Source organism: Tupaia chinensis, unplaced genomic scaffold (genome assembly GCF_000334495.1).
Source record: "Tupaia chinensis unplaced genomic scaffold, TupChi_1.0 Scaffold000346_1, whole genome shotgun sequence".
NCBI classification, from domain to species: Eukaryota; Metazoa; Chordata; class Mammalia; order Scandentia; family Tupaiidae; genus Tupaia; species Tupaia belangeri.
Window position 1 is genome coordinate 1,513,943 of NW_006159840.1, and position 11,596 is coordinate 1,525,538.

An 11,596-nucleotide genomic window follows, 5' to 3' on the forward strand; every position below is an offset into this window, starting at 1 on the left:
CCTAGGAGCCCACAATGGTGTGTCCCTGCCAGGCTGGGCTGTGGGAAGTCTCCGTCCTCCTCCACTCTCTCTGCTTTCCTTGTTCCTGTCACCCTCATATCTGTGGCCACCAGAGGAGAAGTAAACAGACGGACACAGACTCCACCAAAGGACAGAACTTCTGTCCCTCGTAGGACGGCGACTGAATGTTAAGCACACCTGCACACTCCACAATCACCTGTGGCCAGGAGAGGGGTTCCCAGGAGGGGCCTTCTACAGCAGGGGGGGTGGGCAGAGCCAGAGAGGCGCCTGGGTCAGAGGGCCTGGGTGCAGGGCCGAGGTCACGTGGCTTTCATTGTTCCATCTCCCGTGTTTTTATCAGTGAGCTATCACGCAGTGGCCCTCTAGATGCATGTTTTTAAGGAGTGTTCACCATTTGCTTTGGGAACATCAGTGCAGCTCAAGATCAAAAAGAGCCTACAGTTGATGACCAAAAGAAGCAGAGGAAACATTTCTGTCTTTACATCAACTTCTCTTTGCAACTTAAAACTCTGGAGGTTAGGACTAGCACTTAGCGTAATGGCTATGTCGCTGGACTCCCATGTAGTCAACCAGGGTTCGAGTCCTGGACCTGGTGGCTTAAACTCACACCGAGAGCATGCGCGTGCATGCCCAAGATCCTGAGAGGAGAATGGAGAAGGGATTGCGGCGTGTCCATCCCTCTGGGGGGTGATTTCTCGCTTTCTGTTTCTCTGTCTCTGTCTTTCTGGCGAGTGCATGCACCCTATAGCAAAAACCTCTCAAAAAAAAAAAAATTCTGGAGGTTATTGATAAACCTAGGTTTGGCTGTTCATTACATTTAGTAAGAAACTCATTAAAATATTAAAGTGGAAACTTTTACCACCCAAATTTAAGAAGCTTCCCTTGATTTCTTTTCCTTGGAATCCAGTCTCGGCTTTAACAGGGCTCTCCCACACCCCTGCTGTGTGACTTTGGGCAGATACTCAACCTGCCTGAGCTTTGATTTTCCCCGCTTTCCTGTGGGAGAAGACCATACTTATCTCAGAATATTTCTGTAAAGGCTTAACAACATGTGGAGGGGCTAGCAGGTGTCATAGTGGTTGAGGCACTGGATTCTCACATGGCTGGCCACGGTTCGAGTCTTGGACCTGGTGGCTTTCTCTCTCTCTCTGTCTCTCTCTGGTGAGCACATGTACTGTACAGCAAATTTTAAAATAATAAATCAAATTAAATAGATAACTCTTTAAAAAAAAAAAAAACCACCAAAAAGCCAACACGTGGAAAGGTATCCGACAGCCCGGAACGGTGAACCTGACACACAGCCGTTCAAGCAGTGTAGCTGTTCCCGTCATCACAGAAAGCGCCGAGTCTGCCTGGCAGTTCCCACCCAGCCCATCTCCTGCGCCGTGATTTAGCTCAAGAGCAATAGCATCCATTTACCTGAGAGGCACTGTGCTCAGAGATCTACCCGAGCTGGCCCAGAGACTAGAAACGGCTACCAAAATATGCTCGCAGCCCCCGGGGAACAGTCAGGAAGCCACGAATACCACCTCGTATGCTCCTAAGCCAGTCGGAGCTCTCCCGGTGCGGAGGGAGGGAATGTGTAAGACAAAAGGCCGATTTCATTGATTCCAGATTGATTTGGAAGATAAGCCCAATGGGATTTACCGGTGAATTAAGTTTATCAATGGGTACAACCGGATACAAGTATGTTTAGAAAATCCAAACTCTTCGCAGGCCGGACGGAGTGGCCTACAGACATGAGGGGGTAGAACGTCCTCCCTGGCCATCCTCTGCTGCGGACGTGCTGCCATCAGACCATATTCTACAGTTAAGAGTTTACAAATTCCGTGTGCGTGTGTGTGCATGTGCGTGTGTAAGAAAGAGAGGTGAGGACAGCTGCCCAGCTGATCTAGTTAACGGGCTCACAGTCAGGTCCACTTCATCACTCTGGGAGCCTTATGATGGCATGACCCCAGAAGCCGGCACCTCCAGCCAACTGGGCGACCCCTGTGCAGAGACCATGCCGCTAGGAAGAACTGCTTCAAAGACGCACTGCGACCCAGTGCGCTCCCACCCTGAGATCTGGGGCGTTCACCTCAGTTCTCTCAGCTCCGTGGCCTCTGTGGCAAAAAGTGATCAGACGCGGCCTTTCTAGTTAAGAATTTTCTCCACGTGGCCACCTGCCAAGCACAGAGATGGAAATGCTGAGGGCTGGGACTGCGCTCCGGGACGGTAGGAACTGGCAGGTCACCCTGTTTAGTCACACTTCTGGGCTGCCCCCACCTCCTCTAACGACTCCGCAGGGACCAGCAGGAGCAGCTGGGGACGAGCAGGTGAGCAGGTCGGCAGGACGGCCCCCGTCAACACCTGTTTGCAAATTCCCTCTCCCTGGCTTTCCAACACAGGCCACTCCTTGAGGGTCTGCAGGCATGGCCACCCACTAGCCATGGTGCCCAAGACCATTCCATTCTACAACATACATAAAATGAAGTGTCTTAATTGGGACACTGGAAACAGGTGAGACGTTAACGATAAGCAGACAAAAACACACTTTGCCCTTGGATTTTTTTCTCCCTCAGTGGTGAGCTGGACACACTCCAGCCAATGTTTCCATGGGATCGGGACCAGCCAGGTGGTCCTGCCTAGTCACCAGGAGGGCGAGCACATCAGCCCTGTGCGGATGTGTGACAGGCAGGCTCATTGGCAGGGACCTTCGAGCTAAACTGATCCCTCCGTGCAAGGAATCTATCCCGCAGCTCCTTTGCACTGGGCCCTGTGCAGATGCTGGAAACAGAGACGCCCACGGGCGGGAGGTGCTCACAGCCTGGCGGGGAGAGAAAGCAGATCACCATAGCACGTTCTGCTGCGTCTGCCGCTACACCCGGCAAAGGGGCTGTGAGCAGACCTGCTCTCCCGCCCGGAAGTGAGTCCAGGGAAGACGATGGGACCAGGGCGTGTTTCAGAAACCCGAGTCCCTGCTTACCGTAAACGCAGGACGAGCGCAGAACGACCCCGGTGTGTGTGTGTGCGTGCGTGCACGCGCACACACAGGTGTATCAAAGGTGAGAGACGGCTTCGAGCCAGCGGGAGTAGCACCAATGTGGCTCAGCCCCACTCGCGTGCATTCCACTCTCTTGTTTGTGTGTTTCTTCTTTCTTTTAAGAATTATTTATTTGATTTATTATTATTTTTTAATTTGACCAGAGAGAGACAAGCTAGAAAGTGAGAGAGCTAGCAGCCAGGTCCAGGACTCGAACGCAGTGGACATGTGGGAGGCCAGCGCCCCGACCACCACAGTACATGCGGGCCCCCATTCTCGCTTCCACCTGCTCTGATGCTGAGAGAAAGTGCTGTGGACCTGACCAACCAGGGAGATCTCACGGGGGCTCCCAGACAAGATGAGCCCTGCTCCACAACTCGTCTAAGCCCAGGGGAAACGGCAAGCAGCTAGCCAAGGGGGAGCTCTAGGAGTTCGTCTGTAAGAGCTCATCTCGCAGACGGGAGGTAAGTGCACATTTGTCACAGCGGAGCAAAGGCTCGGAGCCCCCTGGCTCCTGATAACGTCTTCCTCACCCAGCCTGCACCCCTCCCCTTACGAAGCCCCAGATTATTCTTGGTTTGAGGGTACCATACAAGCAAGGAAAGGAGGAGCGGAGAGGCCCAGTCCACAGGACATTTATCCCGGGACTGCCCTGGGTCCCAGCTGCCAGGGGAAAGTGGCAGCGAGAGGAGCTCACCGCACAGACTTGGCCCGCTCCTCCTGGCCGGGCGCCCCACCCCCAGCTTCTCTCTGAATGCCGATTTAAGCCCTTCCTCCCTGGAGGGCTTTGGGCCTGAGACGATGCGAACACAGAGCAGAAGGCAACACAGGGCCACGGGGGGACAGGAGCAGGCCATTTCCTGGTGCCCAGTAGGTGTTTGCTAAGCACCTGTGGGAAGCATGGGGTGGGGAGGAGGGCGTGGGAGGGCCCTGGGCGCACGGAGGTGAAAACCGGGGGCAGTGAGCGGGCAGTGCAGGACAGACACCACTGGCCATGGCACTTGCTGAGGCTGGCTCACAGAGGAGGCAGGACGCCCAGGGTCAAGCACTCCTCTGAGCCAGCCTGGACAGGCAGGTGGGTGGTGTGAGCAGGGGTTGGCTTGTGAAAGACCCTGCCAGAGGGCTCTGTTCAGTGAAAGAGAAGCCCTTCAGGACAGCCTGTGGGGTAGTGGTTAGTGGAGCCAGGTCCCACATGGTTTGAATCCCAGCCCTGGCAGCTCGAAAAACACTCCAGACATGTGTGTGCCCACACCCCTACAGGATGAAGAGCTGGAAAAGAGACAAGTGTGTCCACAACCCATGGGGTGCTCTCTCCCTCTTTCTCCAGCCCTGGCTTTCTCTAGCAAGTGCTCACACCCCCGGAAAGTACAAGGAAAAGGAGAAAACCCAGGTGTGTCGAACTTGAGGCCACACTTTCTAGGAGAGAGCACTCCTGACCCGCCCACTGCGCTCAGAGATGAACTTCAGGGCAATCCCATGAGCTGCTCACCTTCTGCCCTCGGCCAGGATTCACCTGGCTGCCCAGACTGCCACTGTCCTTTCAGGTCCCATCTCCATGAGGTGCTGCACCCCAGCACACAGGGCCGAACTGCAAACAGTTAGAGGCAGAGTGGCCTGCCCACTCTGAGTGACCGCAGTGGCCGCAGAGTGATGCAGACAGAGACGCTGCTCCCTGGGGTGGCAGTGGGTGAGGTGCTTCCCACACGCCCAGGTGACGCCAGCTTTGAAAGGACCGCAAAACCCCCTGTCGTGGCTAATGAAACCACGGCTGTGGGTGTGTCTGTGGAAAACACTCCTCCGGGACCTGTCTGATTTCTCCTTAGGCAAGGAGAACTTGACACGTGTGGATGAAGACCGGGCACGGCAAATCTGACGACGCTGCACACAAACACTGGGCCCAGCTGAGCGGGGACCGGGAGCGGAACACGGCTGAGCCCGTGGTGTGAAACGTCCCGATGCTCTGCTGTCCACACTGGGAAGGCTCCACGGGAACCAGAGTCCCCAAGACAGGCCACGGATGGACCCTGGGCCACATGGGACCTTGAAGGCTTTTACAAGCTTCAAAATGCCTGTCTTGTTTTAGAGAATTCCAGCACCTCCCTTCTGAACCTATTTTTTTATATTTAATAATCACACCCTCAAAACTTTCTGCATATTTCATTAACTTCAATTTAATTCATTTCTCTTGGGCTGTTAAAGGTAAGGATGAAAATGCCAGGCCAAGAGCCTTCTCTATTTTTTTCCTTCTTCACATGCAAACTCCGTAGAGCCCAGAAGGAACTCAACGTCATATGTTATCGAAAAGGAGGGACCAGCAGTTAGCAGAATGGCTCTGTTGCTGAACTCCCATGTAGCCGACGGCGGTTTGAGTCCCGGACCTGGTGGCTTAAACTCACGCCGGGCGCGTGTGCATGTGTGCCCAAGATCCCAAGAGAAGAATGGAGGAGAAGGGATTATGGTGTGGCCATCCCCCCTGGGGGGTGATTTCTCACTTTCTGTCTCTGTCTTTCTGGCGAGCAAAAAAAAAAAAAGAAAGAAAAAAAAAGAAAAAAGGAAAAGAAAGAGGCCAGCAGGTGGTGCCATGGGTTAGGGCACTGGATTCCCACATGACCAACTGCAGTTCGAGTCCTGGACCTGGAGGCTTACTTTCTTGCTTTTCCTTTCTCTATGTCTCTCTTTGGTCAAATTAAAAAAATAGTAACAAATAAAATTAAATAAACTTTTTAAAAAGGAAAAAGATAAGAAAGGTAGCTTCTTTTGAAAGTCACTGAAGACAAAAGACACTGCTGAGCAAGACACGAGACAGATGCTGTCTGGGCCTGCGAGGGCAGCCAGCAGGAGCAGGTCCCTCCTCAGCACCACCTGCCCCTGGCTCCTCCGGGGAGGCTACACTGCTCCCTGTGCTGGGGAGGCTGCTCCCGAGAGAACGCCACCCGGGGGCTTCCTCTTGCCCCTGCCAGCCCCCCAGCAAGGTCTGGGCCCACCGTCCCCACTCCTGCTGGTGCTCTCCACCTGCACCCGCTTCAGGACATTGCACCTTCTGAGGCCCTGGCCGTTTCTCAGGTGTCCGGGGAAGAGGGACTGTGCTTAGCTCCCTCTGCCTCCCTCCAGCTCTGATGGGATCCAGGGGCTCAAGGACGCGCTTTACAAGACTCCTGAACACCCAGCTGCCCTGAGCTGGGCTCCCCAGCTGCCAGTGAGCACGGGAGCACTTGGGCCGCGAAGGTTCTGAGGCCTGCCCTTCCCCTCTGGGTGCAGCCTCCTAAATCCGAACCCTCAACACGAGCCGTCTCCAAAGCCAAGGGCGAGCGGTACCTCTACAGGCAGTGCAAGCAGTTCGAGTTTTCTTGGTTGTAATGAACGCCCCTAAGCAAGCTGTTCACTGAAGAAGAGGAGCCGGCGCTGCAGGTAGGACAGACGTGATTGCATGCCCGCCATGGGCCTGTGAGGCAGCTGCGGACTCCATAGCTTCTGGGAGGAAAATCCCAAAGAGTGCTGGGACAGGGTACTGCCGGGAGCCTTCTCCTTCTTCTGGGCCTGGGTCCCTCCTCTGGGTCTGGGTCCCCTCTCTGGGCATATGTCCCCGCTCCAGTACAGGGTCGTCGGGCCAAGCCTGCCCCTCACCCCGGGCCTGGGTCCCCTCTCCATCTCTCCATGTGCTCCTTCTCCTCTGTGTGTGTTGGGGTTCCCCTCTTTCACCCTCCGTACCTGCTTCTTCCTGCTCTGACTTGGGGCCATCTGTGCTTTTCCCACCTCTCCGTATCCTGCTCTGGGTTCCTGTCACCTCCACCCAGCCCGTGAAGGTACTGGTCCTGGCGGCTGTATGAAGCGGGGTCTGTCTCCAGAGTAGTCTGCAGCCCCTAGGGCGCTGCAGCTCTTCTGCCCAAGTCCCTCAGGGTAGGAGGGCGGGAGCTTCGTTCTCAGACACACCAGCTGCCATCCTTGGGCACAGCACTCAGCCACTCTGGGCTTCTGGTTCATTCATAAAACGTGAACAGCAGCATCATGAGGACCAGAAAGAGCACAGGCAGGCGGGACCTCGGGGTCCCAGAGCCACCCGGCAGGACAGGCACTGCAAAGGCCTGTTCTAGGCCCACCTGGTCTAACAGATGCTTTGCTCTGCCACAGGGACTCCTGCTGTGAATCCCAAGTGTCCTCATGTTGTTGGCATGAATGCCACCAGGAGCCACTTGGAGAGCTTGCAAAATCACCAGCTGTGGTCAAACTACCATTCGAATCCGGAGATGTCGGCGTGTCAGAAAGTCTGCCCATAAGGTGGGTGGGCGGGCTCAGACAGTCAAGACGAGGGGCCACATACCCTTCCTGGTGGGGCGGAAGACGGCCCGTCATTGACCAGATATCTTTAGGGGGTCTCGCTCAGAGAGAAAACACACAAAACTGCACCAAGGTCTCTGCCCAAGGGCTCTCAACAGAAAAAGGTAGACACTGGAAAGTTTGCTCTTCCTGGAAATGGATTCAAACACCAGCCACACCCCCCCCCCCACACACACACACAGATGTGAGTTAACACTGGAAGACAAAACAGGAAACCTAGTCAAAGCTGCTGGCAGGAGGCTACGAGTCACTGAGTCATCTAGTGCCATCTGTCCCTTGCATCTCATGGCTCCTGATTTCAATTCTTCTATACTCTTCTTTTCTTTGGAGAGGTTTTTGCTATAGGGCGCATGCACTCACCAGAAAGACAGAGACAAACAGAGAGACAGAAAGCAGAAATCAACCTCCAGGGGGGATGGCCACGCCGCAATACCTTCTTCTCCATTCTCCTCTAGGGATCTTGGGCACGCACGCGCCCAGCATGAGTTTAAGCCATCAGGTCCGGGACTTGAACCGTGGTCGACTACATGAAAGTCCAATGACATTGTCATTATGCCAACTGCTGATCCCAATTCTTCTATATTCTAAACACCACGATTTTGTCTTCAGGTTCTACTAAAAACAAGTGTGGAATGGGCACCCCTTGTCTGTCTGCAGGGGATTTTAAAGATTTTAGCATTGCCATAGGATGCGTGTGCTCGACAGAGTGGGAGAGAGAGCTACAGTGAAAAACCTCTCCCCAGGGGGGTGGCTTACCACATTCCCTTCTCCTCCACCCACTTCTTGGGATTTTGAGCGCACACGCACTTGTGCCTGGTGTGATCTTCAAATCGCTGGGTCTGAGACTTGAACCACAAGTTGGCCATGTGGGATCCAGCACCTTAACCTACATCTACCTGCTGGCCCTCCGCAGGGGATTTTTTTCAGATGTAAAACCTGATCTCCAAGTTCTGCTATAAACTGCTGGGGCCTTCCCTGGCCCTGGGACAGTATTCGTTGTGACTCCTTAGCAACACCTGAGCACCAGCGATGGGTTCAGCGAGGTGACACAGGCTCAACCTCGATGAGCAGACATGACAAAAGTCAGCTGAGAGACCCAGTGCCAAAGGCGTGCAGCAGTGAAGGTTTTTACCATCGAGGTGAGTCGTTGGTGTCAGACCCTAACAAAAATCAATCAATCCAGAAGGTTGTGCCGAAGGGGACCATGGGCACATGTGCCTGGCACCAAGACTCAGAAGACTGCTGGCAACACAGCCATGTACAAAGACTGCTGTGACCCTGCACCAGCTCCTACTGTGCAGACCTGCCGAGCACCTGCCTGTCCAGCCTGGGCGACTCTGCCCTTGTTACAACCCCTGGGCCAGAAGGAACTGCTTCCCAAGAACTCATGTAACCCCCATCATTTGACCTTCAAAAACTCTCATATTCTCAGCTGGTGCCATGGTTCAGTGGTTAAGGGAGCCAGATCCCACGTGGCCAACTGGGTGGTTCAAATCCTAGCCCCAGTGGTTTGAAAACCACAACAGGCATATGTGTGTGTATGTGCATATGTGCATGTGTGTGTGTGTGTGTGTGTGTGTGTGTGTGACCTATATCCCAACAGGGTGGGACGGCCCCAAGTCAGAGCCGGGAGAAGGAGTTGTGGTGCAACCATGCTTCGCCAGGGCAAGTGCACATGCCATCTGGCAGGGAAGAAGAGAGAGAAACCTTACGTTCCTGACCGTCCTACACATGCTGACATAGATCCCCAAGCAGTGCTGCTTCTGAATAGACTCGTTACCTTTGGAAGATCTCTGTTAGTTTTTTTAGAACTTTTTTGCCATAGGGTGCATATGCTTTCCGGAGAGAGACAGAGAGAGGGAAAGTGAGAAATCATCCCCCAGGGGGATGGCCATGCCGCAACTCCTCCTCTGTTCTTCTCTCAAGAGTCTGGGCACACATGCGCATAGGCCCGGTGTAATTTTCAAGCTGTCGGGTTCAGAGCTCCAACCATGGTCAGCCATGTGGGGGTCCAGCACCTTCACCACCAAGCTACTCGCTGGTCCCACTTCAGTAGTCTTGTGTTTGTTGGTTGTGAGACAGGATCATGCTGTGTCTCGTGCCTGCCTCGGCCTCCGGAGTAGCCGGGGCCAAAGGAGAGCACCACCACATTCCGCTTTGAGGACGATCAAACCCAGCCTCCCATGTGACCTCGGCCTGCAGTGCCTCCTCAGCGCGGTCTGCCCTTCAGGTTTCAACACGAGCTACATTAAAGAAAAAGTCACCCTAGTTGGAGAAAACCAGAATTTCCTCGTTCCAGACTCTGCCATGCAGATTCTTGCTTAGGGACGCACGTTCTAAACCTACAATGATCAAAGTGCAGAGGCGATGCCTGCCGGGGTGCCAAGAAGCAGTAGAGCCTCGTCATGAAGAACATAAATCAATCAAACTAGCCACGTCCACACTCAAACCCAACTACAGCGGTGCGGTCCTGAGCAGAATAGTTAAACTGTCTCCAGTTTTCTAGAACGGGAGGTTGGCGTGCCACTACTCACAAATGCCTCTGTGAAGACTGAACAGCGAGTGTGTGATGAGTGCGGCGCACCTCCTACTGCTGCTCAGATGTCAATCCCGATTCCGAGCAAGAAGAAAAACAGTTCGTTAAGGACATTTCACACAGAGATGCAGGTGGTTCTTCTGCAAATTCTGAATAACCAAGAGCGAAGGGCAAGTCACAGTTTTGAACCAGGGAAGTGTGGGAGGCTGGCGGCTGTACTTCCAACTTACCCCTAGGACCCCAAAGCGTTCGGCCAGGCTCCAGCCACAGAGAAAGTCAATCTCAAACTTGTGGTTCAGCACCACGATGGCGTTTTCCTTCCCGTACTTGGGGAAGGCCCGCGGGTCGGTGTAGATGGTGCACTCTGTGCCCGACCACCACTCCAGCAGCATCACCAGCTCTGGAACAAACCACAACAGACAGAGGTTTATTTCACGTGTCCTTTCTTCTCCAAGCTGTTCTGGGAACAGAGCTCTGCCTGCCTGGCTGGGAGACAGAGCAGATTCTAGGGGCAACATTCTGGGTCATTCCAGCCTAGACCCCAGTCCCTGAAATGATTTAGAAGCAGAAGGAAAAATGGGAAAGACTTCACAACATTCTCCAGGGAAGGGGAAGAGGAAGCTGTGAGCAGGCATGTGATTCACCTTCCTTAAGTACCCTGGAGAAAAACGCATCGGAAAGGCTGCATCCTTCAGGAATCTGTGCCCTGTGTGCAGAGCTCTGAAAGGCATCAGATGATGAACAGAATTCTTAACGTCTTAGGAGATGCCTAACTGGGACGTGTGCAAACTCCGTCAGTAACACCACAGACCCCACTCCATTTACCGCATGGAGAGCACCGGGCGTGATGGGGCACTGCAGGCCAGCTAAGATGCCCTCCCACACTGAAGGCCAGGTGGTCAGCCAGCTCATACTGTGGTACAGAGGGTATTCGCAGAGCTTTATTCAAAGAAACCCACTTCCACAGTCATGATTAAATGGATTCAAGCAATCCAGAAGCCCATAGACTAGCACGTGAAATTCCTCTCGATGAAATGTGTCACTTGGAATACCTTGGAATGTGTCAGTAGGCTAGCTTGAACTACATTCCCCCGACTTCCCTTTCTTGCATGTTTCTGGCCTGGGCGAACCATAAGGGACGCTTCAGGTGAGTCTGGAAAGGGGAGAGGAGGGAGCACGCCTTGTCTTGTAGGTCACAGGTTCCGATCTGGTGTGAAGCGGCAGGGCTGCTGCAGCTGCTCCTCCCTCACACCCTTCCCCAGCTCGGCTGAGTCCTGGGCTGTGCCTGCCTGTCTGTGGTGAAAGGCCCCACATCCACAGGGCATCCACACCTCGATGCCAGACAAGAACTGATACGAGTTTCGGCCCATTCTCGTGGTGCTCCAGCCCAGGCCTGGAGGTTCCAACCTCCTGATCTCTTCCACTCTCCATCGCTCCCCCTTCCTGACTGCCAGAGACACCAAGCTCCAGATTTCCCTACCGAGAACACCTGACCAGTCTCCACAGTTGAGACCAAGTGCTTGCAGCCAGCTCCTTTAGAGATGGACACATACCCCTCGGGCGCCACTCTTCTGGTTGGGCCCTGACTGAGACAATTCTTTTTCACCTCCTCCTACCCCACTCCCCCACCCTAGGGTTAGCCATTATAAACACTTCGGTAGGTAGACTTCTAGTTCTTTCCC

General features: G+C 54.1%; 1 protein-coding gene across 1 annotated transcript in view; it reads right to left on the reverse strand.

Annotated features, from left to right (window-relative positions):
* Positions 1-11,596, reverse strand: part of AGPAT4 (1-acylglycerol-3-phosphate O-acyltransferase 4) — a 122,700-nt gene that overhangs the window by 19,770 nt on the left and 91,334 nt on the right. Inside the window, exon 3 of the mRNA XM_006152250.3 lies at positions 10,145-10,314. Within this exon, the coding sequence (XP_006152312.1) occupies positions 10,145-10,314 (170 nt within the window). The remainder of the gene's footprint in view (positions 1-10,144; positions 10,315-11,596) is intronic.